Source organism: Mastigoproctus giganteus, chromosome 12 (assembly GCF_048544385.1).
Source record: "Mastigoproctus giganteus isolate SK-2022 chromosome 12, ASM4854438v1, whole genome shotgun sequence".
Lineage (NCBI taxonomy): Eukaryota > Metazoa > Arthropoda > Arachnida > Uropygi > Thelyphonidae > Mastigoproctus > Mastigoproctus giganteus.
This window is the reverse complement of record NC_143586.1, coordinates 21612030-21631113: the sequence shown is the minus strand read 5'-3', so window position 1 is coordinate 21631113 and position 19084 is coordinate 21612030. Positions and strand designations below refer to the sequence as shown.

At 37.2% G+C, this 19084-nt stretch overlaps 1 protein-coding gene across 1 annotated transcript in view; it reads right to left on the bottom strand.

Moving 5' to 3' along the window:
- Pms2 (mismatch repair endonuclease PMS2) overlaps positions 1-19084 on the bottom strand; it is a 133243-nt gene that overhangs the window by 20255 nt on the left and 93904 nt on the right. Inside the window, exons 15-16 of the mRNA XM_090386646.1 lie at positions 11188-11224; positions 9849-9979 (exon numbers count right to left, since the gene is read on the bottom strand). Of these exons, the coding sequence (XP_090242772.1) occupies positions 9849-9979; positions 11188-11224 (168 nt within the window). The remainder of the gene's footprint in view (positions 1-9848; positions 9980-11187; positions 11225-19084) is intronic.

Below are 19084 nucleotides of genomic sequence, written 5' to 3'. Positions count from 1 at the left end.
CCTATTCTTGAAACAGTTTTGGGAAATAAAAATAAATAAAAAAGACTTTCCGGTTTCTTTAAATTTATTTTTATATTTAAATGTTTCATTTTTAAAGGACACATAAAAACATGACTTTTAAGATCTAGCTGTGTTATGAAACTGACAATGAATTAACTAGCTGAACTTCCAAAGAATTAGAATCACTTTACAGAAGTATATAAGAATAGTGTTTGTTTGAATAATTTTTTTTTTATAACTGACTATTCAAATATGATCTGATTATGATTGTCAAAAAAATATTCTCAGTCTGATATGAGCTACATCTTCCAGAAAATAAACCTATACTCTGAGAGAATCCTATTACTTTTACAGAGTTTCTTCATATATTTTTGCACAGGTACATAATGTAGCATTTCTTGTCAAGCGGCACCAGGGACCCCCCCAACTCCACGTACTGTATTCTGTTGCAGTACAAACTCTGTAAAGACTAGAGATAGTGTAAGTTTATATGCAGTCTGTGTAGTATATGTCAGGTTATGTTGGTCTGTTGTTCCTCTGGTCGTTTAGCTGTGGAGCCACTAGGGGCCCCTGCAGCTAAACTATTAAAAATTTTAAACTAAATAGAGTAAATAAAGGAATTAGAATAAAAAATTAAATATAAACTGCTAAGAAAATGATGCAGTACTAATTGGCAGAAAATTAAAACAATTTGCAAAGAATGATATATTTTAATAAAAAACAAGCAAAGGAAATTTCCATATTATACTCTTTTGTTTGTTTATTTTATTTTATTTTTTATTGAAATATAGAAAACAACAGCAAAAGCTATTCAGATGTAAATTAGAATTAGAAGGAAAAATGACAGAACAAGTAATGAAGTTTAAGTACCTAGTAAACGCAGATAAACAGTTCAAGAATAACTCATGAAGAAGCAGGACAAGCATTGAAAGCAAGTAATATATTGGGGGCAGAGGGGTAAATAACATAATTTAGAACCCAAGCATAAAATATATAAAACTATAGTAACACTATAATAACATATGAAGGCTCAGACACGAGGTAAAATGGAAAAAATAAAACAAATAAATGAAACCATAGAAATGAAAACAGTAAGGAAAATGACTAAAAAAATGAGATAAAGTTAAAAGTGAGAAAATTAGGAAACAATGTAAAATACAACCTATTAATGAATGGATATATATATATATATATATAGAATATCATTAGAAAAAGTAAATCAATCCAATAATAAGAATACCATCAAGGACTTAAGAAAACGCAAAAAAAAAAAAAAAAAAAAAAAAAAAATTATTATTATCGCTTTTTACCGACAATCTAGATGACTTCAACTGGGGCCAACCACCCAGAATGAAGGCAAAAAACGACAAGAAGTTCTCTGTTTCTGTGATGATCAATATATGCTAAGTAATTTAAATCTAAACCAAATATAAACCAGTATAGGCCGAACATAAATCGAATATAAATAAATCGAATGAAGATAATTAATTAAGAAAAATTTTGAAATATTAGAATCAAAGGTAAGAAATATAAGTAAAATATAAAAATGTAAGCATATATTAATCATCGTTGACCCGACAGAGAACGTAATTTAAGGATTAAAACAAGATTAAATATATAATACATACTACATTTGACCGTATCTAGGACATAATGTAATAGTCGTCAAAATAATATGTGGTGCCCCCTATGTGATGGATACGGTAAAAATAAATAATTAAATTAAATTAACGCAAAGAGAAACATGCAGATAGTAAGAAGAAAAACTAAAGGAGTAGGAAAAATAGAACCTGAACTCCACAAAGGCGAAAAATAGTGGTATAGATAAGAAATAGTTTCTCCTACGTCCTCGGATTGCCCTAATAATTTCGGAGAAATAAAAATAAAGAGTGTAGGACAGCTTAAAGGCATTACAAGATATAAGTTGTGGCTCGGGTATGCCCGGGATCGCAAACCCGAGCCACAACTTATATCTTGTAATGCCTTTAAGCTGTCCTACACTCTTTATTTTTATTTCTCCGAAATTATTATCCACTATTTTTCGCCTTTGTGGAGTTCAGGTTCTATTTTTCCTACTCCTTTAGTTTTTCTTCTTACTATCTGCATGTTTCTCTTTGCGTTAATTTAATTTAATTATTTATTTTTACCGTATCCATCACATAGGGGGCACCACATATTATTTTGACGACTATTACATTATGTCCTAGATACGGTCAAATGTAGTATGTATTATATATTTAATCTTGTTTTAATCCTTAAATTACGTTCTCTGTCGGGTCAACGATGATTAATATATGCTTACATTTATATTTTACTTATATTTCTTACCTTTGATTCTAATATTTCAAAATTTTTCTTAATTAATTATCTTCATTCGATTTATTTATATTCGATTTATGTTCGGCCTATACTGGTTTATATTTGGTTTAGATTTAAATTACTTAGCATATATTGATCATCACAGAAACAGAGAACTTCTTGTCGTTTTTTGCCTTCATTCTGGGTGGTTGGCCCCAGTTGAAGTCATCTAGATTGTCGGTAAAAAGCGATAATAATAATTTTTTTTTTTTTTTTTTTTTGCGTTTTCTTAAGTCCTTGATGGTATTCTTATTATTGGATTGATTTACTTTTTCTAATGATATTCTATAGACATTGTGGGTATATTGCATGATTGCTTGCAACTGCATTAACCCATAAATATTAGTTATTGTCTTTTAACTTTCTTGCTTTGCTTTATTTCTTGCTTTCCTTTTATCACTAATATAACTATTAATATATATATATATATATATATATATATATATATATATATAAGAGAAAAAACATAAATAGGATGTATAATGATAGGTGGGCAAAAATAGTAAATAACCCATTGGCAAACAAAGTAGAGCAAGACAAAGAAGAAGATGGAAGGATGATCTATCCTAAACCAACAAACAGTATGCTTAATGGGAAAAGAAGAAGAGTTGAATGACCATATTAGAGATCTAGCCCTCTTCTCCAAAGATAAAAGCTAAACTTCTTGCCTCGACACTAAAGCAGAGACACTTGGTTAAGAAATACTTGTTCAAAGTGTCTCATGATTGAAAAAGAAATCAAGTTTTGGTGACATTCTTTACAATAGAGAGTCTGCTCTGTTACTGCCATGATGTCAATAGAGTGTTTAGGGAATTGTCATACATACCACATCTGAATGGCACCTCTTCACTGATTCCTCACAGCAAGGTTTGAAAGCTGTTTTCTTGCATTATGGGAACTTAAAATCATCAATCCCCATTGCACACTCTGTTCATCTAAAAGATGAAGACCATTTGAAGCAATTCAATACAACAATCATCAATGGAATATGTACTCTGACCTAAATGTCATTGGTATGTTATTGGGAATGCAAGGGAGGTTCACAGAATATTGTTATTTCTTATGCCTATGGGATAGCTGCCCTGCCAAGACCATTACATCAGATGTGACTGGCTTGAGAGAGAGCACACATGAGCCACAAATGAGTAGTGTGCAATATGTTCCATCAATGAAAATTTTCTTTCCACCTCTCCACATTAAACTTGGCCTAATAAAGAGATTTGTGAAAGTGATGGGAAAGACAAATTCAAGTGGATTTCATTATTTAAATGAGAAATTCCACAGATCAGTGTTGCAAAGTGAAAAAGGGAATCTGTGTGGGGTTCAAATGAAAGATATAGCTTCCAACTTTTGACTCAAAAAGTTGGAGATCAGGCATTTGTAAGCAGGAGGACAGGTGAAATATGGGAAGTTTATCACTTGTCCTCCTGCTTAATGAAATCACTCCAGCTTACATTAAGCAGGAGTGATTTCATTAAGAACTGAAACTGTTTAAATCTATCTTTCCTCTTTTTTTTTTTTTTTTTAGCATTTCTTTCTATATATTTCTAAATTCCATGAAATATTCATCCACTTTCCCAAGAGGACATGCAGTTCCCTTTTTGGCACACAAATTACCAAGACAACAAAGAGCCTATTACCATCAACTGCCTCAATCTCCTCTTTTAATACCCTTGTTACTCGAATTTTTAGTCCCTATCACAATGGCTGCATTATCAATGCTGAGTGATAGAAAGTATTTTGAAGGAATTCCACATGCTTTCAGGTTGTTGAGAAGAAAGTATAATGTTGTGTCCTGTAGAGTCACCTTCCAGTGCTGGCAATAAGGGCAAACTGCTTTCAATTTTTTTTTATTTATTTATTTTTGTTTTAACAAAAGGTCACCTCAATGGGAAACAGCCTGGAATCACTTTGTTACTGCTGTCTGTACCAATCAAAAATGGCCCATTTTTCAAAGCCATCATTACCTCTTCTTTCCCTATTTGTGTAATTTCATTTACAATGCCTGCTGTTTTTGTTCTTCTACAACTGTATTTTTTGCTATTTTGCTATTGGGAAACATATTTCTAAATAATACACTTGCTCAATCAGCACAGCACAACCCAAAGGAAGATTATGTTCTATGATAAAAGATGCAAATGCAATTTTCTTTGCATCTTTTATCAATCATTCAGCATGTATATCATCATTGCCATGAAATGCAACATCTACCTTTGCATTTTTCAAAGGTAGATGTTGCATTTCATGTCAAATGCATTTCCTTTAATGCCTGCAAGCTGCTGTTTTGCTATTTATACTCGTAATTACCCCTTATATATATACATACAAGGGAATATCAAAACGTTCATATCCTTACATGATAAAACATCAGTAGGAAGATGCCATTTTTAATATAAATTGTCACATATTCACTAACTAACATGTGAAATTTCATTCCTGTAGGTGATCGTATACACCACAGGTGGAGCCCAGAAACTAAGGAAGGATGCTATGGTTAACAAAGTGGAGTATCAAGCAGTGATCAAATTCCTGCATTTGCAGGAGAAGAAAGCTCAGGAAATTGACGAAGAAATGAAAGCTGTGTATGGGCAGAACTGTCTATCCTAGGACACTGTAAAAAAGTGGAAACGGGAGTTCCAGTATGGTCGTACAAGTGTCTTTGACGAGCCAAGGGAAGGAATGCCATCAACATCCACAGACAGTGAGGCGGTTGCAAAGATTGAGCAGCTGGTGATGAGTGATAGACGTGTGATAATTCATTTCATCGCAAATGCAGTGGGAATTAGTTATGGGTCTGCCCACAGCATTTTACATGACCATCTGCACATGTCTAAGGTCTCCACATGAGGGGTTCTAAGATTGCTGATGCCTTTGCAGAAGCAACGTCGAATGCAATGTTCTTGCCAACTGTTGGATTTGTGCTACTGCAGCACCCACCCTATTCTCCTGACGTAGCACTGGCGGACTTCTTCTTGGTTTGAGAAATGAAGAAACCATTGCGTTTCTTCACTTTGATTTGTCTCAGGAAGTCATAAATGAAGTGGAATTGTGTTTTCAGACAAAAAGTGGGGACTTTATGATCAAGGCATTAAACAACTGATCCATAAATGGATCATAAGTGGAACAGGCCCTTTTGCCAGGGGCAAACGTCCGCTCTACAAAGGTCCGGCATCAACCTTGATGACGTTGTACAGCGGATATCATCTTTTAAGGGCACAAAAGGTGATATAGTTGTACACGTTGGCACTAATGATATTAAGAGTAGGAGACCAGCAGAATTACTTAACAAGTACAGGTCACTGTTGAAAAAAAGCTGTGAATTAGGGTTTAATTTGAAAGTGTCTGCAATTCTGCCCAGACACGATAGGAGGGAGTATATGATGAGAGCCTTGTCGATCAATTTGGCCCTGGAAAGATTGTGTGCAAGGCTCAAGGGGTAGAATTTTTTTCAGCCTGGTCTGTATTTGTTAACAGGAGAGCCTGCTTCTACAGGGATGGGATACACTTAAATAGAAAGGGTGCAAGAATATTTGCTGATGCTATCGAGGCAGTGTTAGGTGGGTCAGAAAACTGCAAGCTTGAGGGGGGGGAATACAAGGACTAACAGATTAACAGTAACCACTGGCAGAGGTGAAAGTGATTCTTGCACTGCTTCTATTGGAATGAGCAGAAGCCTGGAAAACAAGATGAAGGATATTTCAGAGACTGCTGGGAGTCACTGTGGTACAAGTAAACACATGGGATGTGTTAGGGTAGTTAAGAATAGGAACAGGTGCATGTATACTTGCGTGTACACCAATGCTAGGAGTTTGGTAAATAAATTTGATGAATTTGAATATTGCTCAAAACATCAAAGGCAGATATTGTTGGGATATCAGAGACGTGGTGTCACACAGATATAAGGAATGCAGAACTGGAATTTGGGGAGTACAATGTGTACAGAAAGGATAGACAGGATAAGAAGGGAGGAGGGGTTATGCTATTAGTTAAGAAACACAAATTCCAAGGAAGTGAAGCCAGTTGACATCGCTGGACAGTGTTGTTGTTGTTATTGTTGTTGTTATTTGGTATTTAGGAGCATTAGCAACTAAGGCCATATTGCTCCGGGATATGCGGTGGTCATTCCCTGACCTTTCCGCATCCTCTGTATTTGGTGGCGACGGGCTCGAACCCCGGTCTAATCAAGAAGCGTGTGCTACGCACTGCTGCTCCTTCCCACCTGGCTACGGAGGCGCCGCTGGACAGTGTAGTGTCGAGTCAGTTTGGTGTGACATAAGCATTGGGAGATCAAAATTGAGAGTAGGAGTGTGCTATAGGCCTAATGACTCTGATGAGTATAATAAGAAACTGTACAGGGAATAGAGTGGGTCAGTAAATCAGAGAGTCTTATAATGGGGGATTTTAATTTCCCGGATATTGACTGGAATTTGTGGGTTGGTCACTCACACAATAGCAAGACTTTTGTGGATGTATACATCCAATACATCCACAAGGCTTTTGTGGATGTATTGGATGATTGTTTTCTACATAAGCATGTTCAGGAGGCAACTAGAGGGAGTAATACTCTTGATCTGATTATCAGTAGTGATTCTTCATGCATTAAGTATCTCCAGATAAAGGAACCACTAGGTGGCAGTGATCACAGTGTGCTGAAGTGGGATTTACTCAAAGAGGTAACTACCATCAGGAGTAAAGGGAAGGGTTTTTGCATTAGGAAAGGCAACTACGATGGTCTGATACAGTATTTAAATTCTGTACAGTGGGACCAACTGATGATGTTACCAACAGCAAATTCAAAATGGGAAGCATTCAAAGAACTTATCTTGGAAGCTACTAGGCTTTACATACCAACTAAGAAATATTGTTCGAGGTTTAGGCCTAAATGGATGTCAGATGAACTAATGAGACATATGGCAGAGAAGAAAAATGCATGGGATACATATAAATTAATGGGTGACATGGAAGCCTATGATAGATATAAGCTGGTCTGTAACCAAGTCACAAAGGAGATTAGGCAGGCAAAGGCAGATTATGAGAAATCCTTGGCAAAAGAGGCAAAGAAAAACAGCAAAGAGTTCTTTACTTATGTAAACTCTAGAAGGAAAGGGATGAATCAGATTGGTCCACTGGATATTGATGGTTCAACAGTTGAGGATCCTGCGCAGGTGGCTAAAATCTGAATGAGTATTTTGCATCTACATTCACACACGAGGAGTTATTCAGGAAGGGGAATGCCAGAGGTGAAGTAAACTCTGGCAGTGAGCTAGATGATTTTGTAATAACTGTGAGGAAAGTGGAGGAGAAATTGTTGAAGATAAACATAAAAGAGGCAACCGGGTGGATGGGATCTATCCAGTTATATTAAAGGAGGCAGCAAAGGAAGTAAGCAAATCCTTAGCCATAATTATGAGAGCTTCTTTGGACTTTGTACCCATAGACTGGAGATGAGCAAATGTGACCCCAATTCACAAAGGAGGATCAAAGGCTGACACAAGTAATTATAGACCTGTGAGTTTAGCTTCTGTTCCAGGAAAATTAATGGAGGCACTGGTTAAAGAATTACTGCAGGATCATCTAGACAAGAATTCAGTTATAGCTCGGACACAGCATGGTTTTGTTAAGGGAAAGTCTTGCCTGACCAATTTTATTGGATACTATGATGCAGTCACAAAAGAACTGGATGCAGGGAATAACTTTGATATTATATATTTGGATCTTAGAAAGGCTTTTGATACTGTTACACATGGAAGACTGCTGCACAAATTGGAGCAGTGTGGCATTGGAGGCAAATTGTTGCTATGGATAAAGGGATGGTTGAGGGTGAGAAGACAGAGAGTGGTAATCAATGGACACTGCTCATCGTGGACTAATGTTATTAGTGGAGTCCCTCAAGGACACTACTGACGCTATGCTGCTGCAACAGGATCTGGAAAGGTTGAGCAGATGGGCTGAGAGGCAAATGAAGTTTAACATTGACAAGAGTACTACATATGGGAAACAGTAACCCCAGAGCAACGTATTAACTCTGTGCTACCACGCTGACAGTGGTAGAGAATGAAAAGGACCTGTGGGTAATTGTGCAGGCAGATATGAAGTTCTCTGAGCAGTGCAGACGGGCTGCAAGAGTAGCTCATGGTGTCTTGTCAATGATATACAGGAATTTTTCTAGCAGGGATAAGCAGGTGATTATTCCCTTGTATAAGGCGATGGTCAGGCCACACCTTGAGTACTGTATTCAGGTCTGGAGGCCTCATTTCAAGAAGGATGTAGAGCTGCTGGAACGAGTGAATTAGTGAATGGAACAAAGGGTTGCTATTACGAAGAAAGAGCAACCCTTAAAGTTTTGCAAATTATAGTGTCTGGAGACTAGGCACCAGCGAGGTGATCTGATAGAGGTGTATTAAGCCTTGAATGGTTTGAGCATGTTCAATGCAGATGGGATTCTTCCTCTTGCTCAGAATAATCACCTGACAGGGCATAAATTCAAATTGAGGAAAGACAGATGTAGGATAGATGTGTGGAAATTTGCCTTTAGCCAGCAGGTAGTTAGTTGGTGGAACAGATCCCTTGTTGTGGAAGTTGATAGCCTAAATAAATTTAAGGCTCAGCTGGAGATAGGTATTTCGAACGAACAGAGGGGTGAAATGGGAGTGTATTTTTTTTTTTTTTTTTTTTTTGGCTGATGCTGCATAAGCTTGCTTTCTTGCATCATTTGCCTCTACTAATGCTAATGCTAATAAATGGGAGAAATGTGTTCTATATGGAGAGTACATAGAATGGGATTAAATTTCTTGTGAAGTTTCACCTTTCTAGGTCTATTATTTCTAGGTAAAGAGTATGAACTTTTTGATACTCCCCTTATATATGGCAGATTATACCCCATCGTATATGGCAGTTTATATATTAAGGATTATTTTTTCAATGATGTTATGACTCAGGAAGTTACTTCTATAACGATGTGGCTTCATAAGAAAACAGTCAATCACATGATGGTGTGTGAGTGAAAAACAGTTCTAATTACATACTCAATTTTCCCTACAAAACTGAAATCTGCCCTTATAAAATTTCATTCACTGACTGGTATTTTTGCAACTAACCATTCTGTACAAAATGGTTAGTTTCCAGAACAGATGACAGTAAAAATCTTGGATTTTCCTGTGGTCATAAATATCATGAGAAAGAGATATTCAAGAAAGAGCAAAGAGTTACTTAGCAAAGACATTACTTATTATTGTGTTTTTAACTAAAATATTGAGTTAGAAAAAAATTGATTTCAACTAGATAATTCAAGTTGAATTAAGTCATTTCTCATACAGAAGAATAAGTCCCTCACTACAGTATGGTATAGAAAAGCATTAATGAGAACTCCCTGCCTATAAATATATTTATTTAATGAACAGAATTTCAAAAAATTAAATATATTTATTTTTAAAATATATTAAAATATATAGTATTTCCATCAAACAAAGAATATATTACTTAGTACTTACTGTAAGAGCTTCTGAGTATCCAAAATTGTATTTTTCTGCAGCATTTCAAAGTTATATTTTTCATCAGTAGCATGTTGGTCGATAATGAATAGATCAGATTCCAACTTCACAATGATGAAACCTAAATTAAACTTCAAATACAGAGAAGCTGTTTATTTTTCAAATAAAGAATATTTTTAAAATTTTTCCATAATTTTTCAAATATATAAAATTTGCAGTTCAACTAAAACTTGGATTTCAATTTAGAAGGATGGTGTACAGAAAAAGATTTCAGTGGCAAATTTGCAAATATGATATAAAATTTCAAATATACAACTCTTGAAACATTTATATGATATAGTTTGATATTCTCTTTTAATCTACACCATTTTTAAATTTCTGAAATAACTTTTAATGATATAATTTGTTAGTAGAAAAATTACATATATCACTACAATACTATTATTTTTACTCTTAAAAAATTATCAATGCTTCATGCAAAAATGCTTCACTGTATATCAGTGAATATTAACTTTACTGTATATCAGTGAATATTCTGATCTTATGATTAGAATATTCCTTGATCTAACAAGTACACAGAAGTAAAACAATAAAAATAAACATATAAACTGCATATTTACACATAAAATAATAAAACTGTTCAGTTAAAATATATTAAAAGTAGGTTAAAAACAGTTGAAACAAATGGTACAAGCTTTGACATCCCAGGATGTCTTTGTCAACCACAAAATTGTAGAGCAATGATACAACAAATAAATAGGTAAATTAAGCCAGACCACAGCAGCAGCATGGGAGAATCAGCATTGTGTGGCTTAAATACTCATGTAGCAACTATGATGCCATCTTCTATCCTTCTGGGTTATGACTTGCTCAAAAACAGAGTTAATATAAAGTCCTAATTTAAAGTTTAAAGCAATGTAAAGTGACTTCAACCAATGGTGATGATATGCTTACATTTCCACCATCCCACCATTGGCTTACATTAATGGATTATATTACCACCATCCCACCACTTGCTTTAACTGTTTTTGAGCAAGTCATAACCCAGAAAGATAGCAAATGGTATCAAAGAACATTCCATGAGTAGTTAGAGGCCACGTAATCCTGATCTTTCCATGATGCTCTGGTACCACTTCATTTATCTATTTGTTATAACGTTTCTCTATGATTTTGCAGTTGAAAAAGCATCCTGAGATGCTGAAAGCTACCATCTGTTTTAACTTTTTTTTTATCTTACTTTACTGCATTTTACCTCTGCATACTTGTTGACTGGAGATTAGTATTAGTATTATACTAATCTCCCAACCCAGAAGGCCTTCATTCTAAACTGTAATCTTACCTGACCTATTATATCCATATGTTTGAATGAGTCCTTCCTAAAACAAAAGAAAAAAAAAAAATTACACTGAAATTTTCAGCTGTCTAATAGCCTTTAATAGTTGATTAGTGTTTAAATTACTTTGATTTTAGTTAAATTACTTGCCATATATCTATATATATGTTGAAAAGAACAAGGAAAGTGGAAACAAGAAGGCAGAAAAATGGAAAAAAGAGGAACTACTCTAGTGAATTCAAAGGCAGCAAATGGTATACCTATGCAGAGCATGGACAATAAAGTGAAAAAAAAAATGAGGGAGGCAGTGATAGAAGGGGGATAGAAGATTAAAAAAAGTATAATAAGAGATAAACAATTAAAAAATTGATAAAATAATTACAAAATTTCCAAAATACAGATGTTGCCAGACAACTTACAAATCTGTCCTCTTGTTGGGTGTCAATCTTGACCGTTGACACCTGACGAGAGGCCGGTTTTGTAAGTTGTGTGGCAACATCCACATTTTGTCAATTTTCTAATTATTTATCTGTTATTATATATTTTCTTTTTGTTACCTTCTATCACTCCCTATTTCCCTTATTTTTATATATATATATATATATTCTTCTTTGTCTTTGCCTTTCCCATGTTATATGGGGTCAGCATTCAATGTTCCCAATTCACACTTTACATCCTCCTGTTCTTCTCCTCTAGTTGGATTAACTTCTTAACCGGAACACATCTATTGGTTTTGGCATAGTTTTTACAACCGGATGCCCTTCCTGACGTCAATCCTCACCATTTATCCGGGCTTTGGATTTAAGCTGTCGATCTACTAAACCTGCTGCAGCCATATAAATGGAGTAGCTCTTATTCAGTGATGAAGCTCCCTCGTGATGTCACAATTTAATAATTTTATGCAATTTATGCCGAATTTCTAGTCACCACTGAACAAGCAGGTGACACTGCTGTAGTTCTTTTATCTCCTGGAAACATCCAAATGGCTGACTCAGTAGAATTACTGTGACCTTGAAAATACCAATAATGTATAACTCAGCAACACGTGAGTATTTTTAAATACAATTTGGTATCCTGAAAACTTCTTCATCAAAGCTATCAGGTAGCACAACTATTCTACTAAGAATTCCCAGTGACTGATTATAGTTCCTTAAAAATTTAATGACCTTGAAATTTCCTATGCTTTCCTATGTCCGAACATAATAATGATAGCCATTTTAAAAAAGTTCACGGTCCAAAAAATAAAACCACCTTTAGGTCCCAAATCTTAACCTATCACACACCCACACTTATTTTATCTAAAATATAACTTCTTTTTGAGCAACACTCCCGAAAACCTTCTTTATTAATTAATTTTAATAGCACACTAATTTAGCTAGCATAAATTTAGCACATTTAGGTCCTAGACACTGAAATCCCAGGAAACTAGGTGGCAGGACCTGCCAGAGCAATTTGTTGTGATACTGGACACACACCCGGCTAGCCTCCACGTGGCGAGGTATGGGCAACGTAATTTAGGTCATTTAGTGGCTACAACCTATATATATATATACAGTATTGTTAAAATTAAAGTATCCTATGTAGAGGGCTCTGGAGCTAGTTCTAAGGCTCGTACTGAAGAGAAATTTAGAAAACAGGTACAATAAAGAATGCACTCACCATTTATTGGAAAAAAAATTAGTTACAAAATTTGTCACTATATGGTGCTGTGGCAATACAAATCCCTTGAACAGCGCTACAATTATTCAATGTGCCCTCCATTTTGGTCAACAACAGTTTCCATTCGAAGAACAGCATTTTCTACAGCAGAACGTAACATGTCAACTGGAATAGCCAGCACATGACGTCTAATGCTGTCCTTCAGATCTGCCAGAGTTTGATATCCTTCCCAATACACCTGGTTCTTCAAAAATCCCCACAACTAGAAGTCACATGGGGTAAGATCCGGTGATCGGGGTGGCCAAGATGTCTGGAAACAATGGCTGATGACCTGGTCATCTGTAAAGTGTTGCCTTAGCAATCTTTGGACACAACAATGGATGTGAGGTGGCACACCATCTTGAACAAATATGGTATCCTGAAGGCACATACGTTGTTGCAGCTCTGGTATTGCAAAATTTGCCAAAATTTCATAATATTGCTGTACAGTGATGGAACAGGTGCAGGTTCCAGTCGGTGTTACCTGTTCAAAAAAATATGGCCCAATCACACCACGCGATCACTTTTGGAGAATGGAATGGGACCTCTTGGGTAATCAAGGGTTTTCTGTTGCCCAAATGCAACAGTTGTGCATATTCACTTGTTCATTTAAGCAGAAGTGGGCTTCATCGCTCCAAAGGATGTTCCATGGCCAAGTGATATCCACTGTCATTTGCGCCAGAAACTGAAGTGCACATGTGAAATGAATATCTGCATCACCATGCTTTGGCTGCTGTAGCATGTGCATCTTGTAAGGATAGTACCATAACACTTGACACATTACTAGCCTTACATAAGGTAAGTTCATGTCAGACGGCACCTGGGATTCCTCCCATCTCCGCATGTTTTCGCTGTCGAGGACAGTACACTGTTAAGCCAGAGACTTGAAAGTGTGTGTGGGCCATGTCTGTGCAGTGTGATGTGTTGTGCCCATTGTTTGTCCGGCTTATTACCTGGCTCCTAGTGGAGCCCGACGTTGCCCATACCTCACCACGTGGAGGCTAGCCGGGTGTGTCCAGTATCACAACAAGTTGCTCTGGCAGGTTCTGCCACCTAGTTTCCTGTGATTTCAGTGGCTAGGACCTAAAAAAAAAAAATTACGTGTTTAACATTAATGCTTAATGGGATTGCTGTTAGGAAATTGCTGGTTAGGGTTGAATGCTAGGGAGATGTGTTAAAAGGTCTAATAAGTCAGGAAAAATTTTTGTTATTAAATTTAGACATGTGAGGCTATTCGCTAGATAAAAGATAATAGTGTTAGTTGTCTTAGAGATTTACACGAAACTGGTAGAATTTGGATGTTGATTAGAATTGGGAGGCATTGTTAAGGGGTGTACTCAGACATCCCCAACGAGGTCAGTGGAGACGAGCTCCACCAGGCGAAGTATGGGGGGAGGCAGGGAGGGAAGGAGACAGAGACCTGTCTCCTCCCTCCCCTGCCTTGGGATGGGGTTTTAAAGGGAAACGGGTTAGAGTACCCAGTTCAGATCGCCAGATGGCATGTCGGCAGCAAAGCCGCAGTATGTCTTTGTCGGTGATAGTTATCATGTCCATGTAGGGTCGAATCCGGTAAGAAGGTCAAGCTGCCCATCCCACGCTGGGGGTGGGATATGTTAGCTGGCAGCGGGAACCCACCACGCAAAGGGGTGGGAGAGAGACACATTTACTTTATTCATAATCTGCATTCTCACTTTACTTGCATTAATTTTTTTTTTTTTATACTTTTTTTCTTACATTTTATAATTTTTTTTTTCAAAGTTTTATTTACACACACGCACACATATATATATATATATATTTTTTTTTTTTTTTTTTACCACTCATTCATCTTTTTCTCACACACTGGGGGGGGGGATGCAATGATGTGTAGTGTAAATTTAAATACTAATTAAAACTAGGGTTCATCATCATCATCGGCCATTTTCAATCCACTGCAGGATGAAGGCCTCTCCAGCAACTTTCCAGCTCCTTCTGTTTTGAGCACTGGCCATCCATTTACTACCCACAAACTCATGAATTTCATCTATCCATCTCCGCTTTTGTCTTCCAGGTTTTCTTCTAGCTCCTCTTGGATACCATTCTGTTATTTTCTTAGTCCATCTGTCATCATGTCTTCAAGCTATGTGTCCTGCCCAAGACCATTTTAGTTCTTTAGTTTTGATAAGAATGTCCTTTACTTGAGTTTGCTGCCTAATCCGTGTGTTTCTCTTCTTATCTAACAGTCTGATTCCCGATATAATTCGTTCCATTCTTCACTGTGTAGTTCTCAGCTTCTCTTCCATTCTTTTGGTGAGTGCCCAAGTTTCACTTCCATAAGTCAGGGTAGGGAGTATACATTGGTTCATTATTTTACGTTTCAGACAAACTGGGATATTGCTCTTCAGTATGTGACTATATTTCCTGAATGCTATCCATCCAAAATTTATTCTTCTCTTCACTTCCAGCCATTTATCATTATTACAGCTAATAACTTGTCCCAGATAAGTATATGACTCCACCTTTTCAATTACTGCTCCTTCAATCATTATTTCCCTTTCTGTGGCATACTTGTTCATCATTACTTTTGTTTTAGCCATATTCATCTTTAGTCCAAAATCCTTACTAACTGTGCATAACTGAATAAGATTTTCCTCTAATTCTTTAGGATCGTGACTTATGACCACAATGTCATCTGCAAATCGTAAATGGTTTAGGTATTCTCCGTTCACATTGACTCCTTTCTGCGACCAGTCTAATCTTCTGAAAGCTTCCTCAAGGGCAGCAGTAAACAGCTTCGGAGATATTGTGTCTCCTTGTCGAACTCCTTTCTCAATTTTAAATTTCCTACTGTCTTTGTCTAGTCTAATAAAGGAGGTAGCACTCTCATGTATTTTCTTCAAAATCATAATATATGGGGTATCTATGCCTTGTCTTTGCAGTGCCCGAAACATTGCCTTATGCTGTATGGAGTCAAATGCCTTTTCATAATCCTAATTTCATAATGGTGTTTTATATTCATTTGCTTTCTCCATTAGCTGTGATATTACGTGAAGGTGATCCATAGTTGAGAATCCTGTCCTAAAGCCAGCTTGCTCTTTCAGTTGATTCTCATCAAGTATTCTTTCTAATCTGTTAGTAATGACCCTTGTGAACAACTTGTAGATGTGGGATAACATGCTAATTGGTCTATAATTTCAATTTCTGATTTATCTCCTTTCTTATGCAGCAAAACTATGATTGCATTATTCCACTGCTTAGGCGTCACACCTTTTCTAATGCACTTTGTGAAGAGCCTTGCCAGTTTTTGTGTTATGTCTCTTCCTCCCAATTTTAACCCTCTGCTTCCACTTTGATCCTCTCGCTGCTGTAAGAGGGAGAGTGAAAGCTGCTGGGAACTGAGGGCCATTTATTTTGTCGTGCTGTCATATGCTGGAGGGTTTGGTCTTTTCCTCTTCACGCTGACCAGGCGTCTTGAAGAGAACCACTCTACACGTTCGTTGCCACCTAAGTGACGTAACAGGTCTTACCATCGAGAAGGTGTGCATGAGTGGATTTTAGCCCCGTCTAAGCCCCTTAACTAGGGTTAGTGTGTACTTAACTGTAGCATTTATGGTTTGTATTCTTTTTCTCACACACTTACACTTTCATTCATTCGTCTGGCTTTCATTTCATTTATTCAACTCTTGCTTTCTGCACTGCACTCTCTGGGCACCTCAACTTACTGTTATTCTTCAGTTGTGATGCAGGCCTAGCTGCAAGTTTTCTGCAGGCCAGGGGAGAATGCAGTGATAGTGTTTGTGTGGTTAGTAAATATTTGTTAGTATATATAAAGTAATGTAAGTTATTTTTAACTTTGTATTCTTTCTGCCAATTACATTTGCTCTTCCACTCATTCCCATTCACTCTCTCTTTCTCTCATGCTAGGTCACTCTTTCTTTCACAAAAACTGCCATTTATTCCCTTTTACCATAATTCCTAGTTCACTCAGTGCCCAACCCATTCATTCTGTCTTTCATTCTCATTCATTCATTCTACATTGCATCCCCTTGCTACCAGCTTACTGATATTTTTCAGCTAATCTGCTTCCCTGGCTGCCTGTACATCTCCCTCCCCTACATGGTTACTTATTTGGTGTGGGGCCCCAGGTTCCTACACATGGCAGGGTAGTCCTGGGGAGATTTTTCATGTCAGGTTTCTGTCAGGGCACAGAATATTGCCAGTTTTTAAGTCATCATCTGGGCGTGGTGGGAAACTTGGGCAATGTTAACTATTGATTATTGTTTAATTGCTGGGGGGCTGAACTGCCATTCTTTGGATTGTTCTGCACATTTCAAATACTTTCTGTGTGAAAGATGTAAAGGCTTTATAATTTTCCTCTTCTATGATGAACAGATGTTCTTCTCCCCTAGAAGGGGGGCCAATCTGTGCTATTAGCTCTGTTCTCGGGATGTCATATATTATACATTCATATAGAATGTGTGCCCAGTCTTCACTCTTGCCACATGTGCAGTTTGGGTCATCAGCAGCCCTAAGGAGGTTAGTTTCGCCTTTAGGGAGCCATGACCTGTCAATATAAATGTTGTAAAAAGTCCAGGGACATACCACTTAGTTGGCTTTGGGCTAACCATTGACACCAGTGGCAGAAACCGTTTGGTAACCAGACCTCTGGTTTCCTGCTCCCGCTTTGTTTGTCATAGCTCATGGAGCTTTGTGGCTATTCTTTTTTTTTAATCATTGAAGGTGTTGGTTCTCATACACTTACACTTTCATTCCTTTTTCTTGTCCCTTATGAGGGCTGTATACTGATTCCTGAGAGTTCTATAAAAATCTCTCAGTGCAGCCACCTCATTTTGTGGCCAAGATGTTCTGGCTCTTTGAAAATTTCTCCTCGCCTGGTGCACCCTTCTCCTGAGTATAGTCAGTTCAGGGCACCACCAGGGGACTGCCTGCTTTCTCAGTTTTTTCCATGGGATAGACAGGTCTGCTGTTTTTGTTAAAATGTTTGTCACAGTCAGTGCTTGCTCGTCCGGGCTACAGTTGCTTGATCTAGGCCACTCATTTTCCTGTTTTTGCAGCTGAGCTGCTGTATGTTCTGCAAGTCTGCCAGTTTGCCTTTTTGAGGTTATACCTTTTGATATCCAACAAGGAGTCTTGGGGTGTTTGTAATTGCCTGTTTAGTTTGAAGGTGATGGCTCAATGATCCGATGTGGTCCAGACTGGCTGGACACATCTGTAATTTTATAAGCTATTGAATTGGTGGCAAGAGTAACACTCTCCCGCATAGTACTGCTAAAAGTTGGGAGGTTATTTGGTTGGTTTAGCACTTGAAAGGGTGAGGTGGCTATATAGTCTGAAAGTATCTGGCCATTGTGTGTGTGTGCCTGCTCTGTCTTCCGTACAGCTATGCCATAAGGCTGATCGGCAGTTATCAGCACACACTATAATATTTGCAGTAGGTAGCAAGTCTATGACTTCTTGTAGGTATTCAATAGCTGGATTTATATCTTCATCTGGTCTAGAATATAGTGAAATAATGTAAAACTGTCCTACAGCACTGGTGATATGGGCAAACACCCATGTTTAGTCTCTAGAGCAAAGTTTCCAGCATCCCCCTCTCCCCATACTTCTCCTTCAACCCATGCACAGTACTAAGTACTATAGGTTTTGATACCTTTCGTGTTTGGGGTTTTCATAAAAAAACAAAAACAAAAAACACTGCCACTGGAGAGCGGAGGTGACCCATCTTTGTGACTATAAGGTCAGTATTTTTAACTACTATTGCTGTAGAAGGGACACCTGAGGTGTATTCTATTATTTTATAGCCCCTTGAACCCTACCCATATGTCTGTAGGGCTCTTGGAGCACCTGCATTACATCTATATTATTTTCTTCCAATTTGATCTGATCTAAAACAGCTCTTGATCTTTGAGCATTCAGTTGAACAAGATTTAGAGCCCTAGACACATTTATGTTTTCAATCTGGCCCATAGTTGGTCCTAGATTATATAAGTTTTACCATTTTTTTTATAACAGGGGCATTTATCATCCCTGATACTATGTGCATAGTCAGTCAGCTGTATTACTTTACAGGTAGCACATTTTGGCTGTTGATTTTTATTTTGGCAGTTCTTGTAATCGTGGCCAGTGACTGGACAGTGGCCACAGACAGGGGAATTCTGACTGCAATCTCTGGCAATATGGCCATATGTATGACAGTTAAAGCACT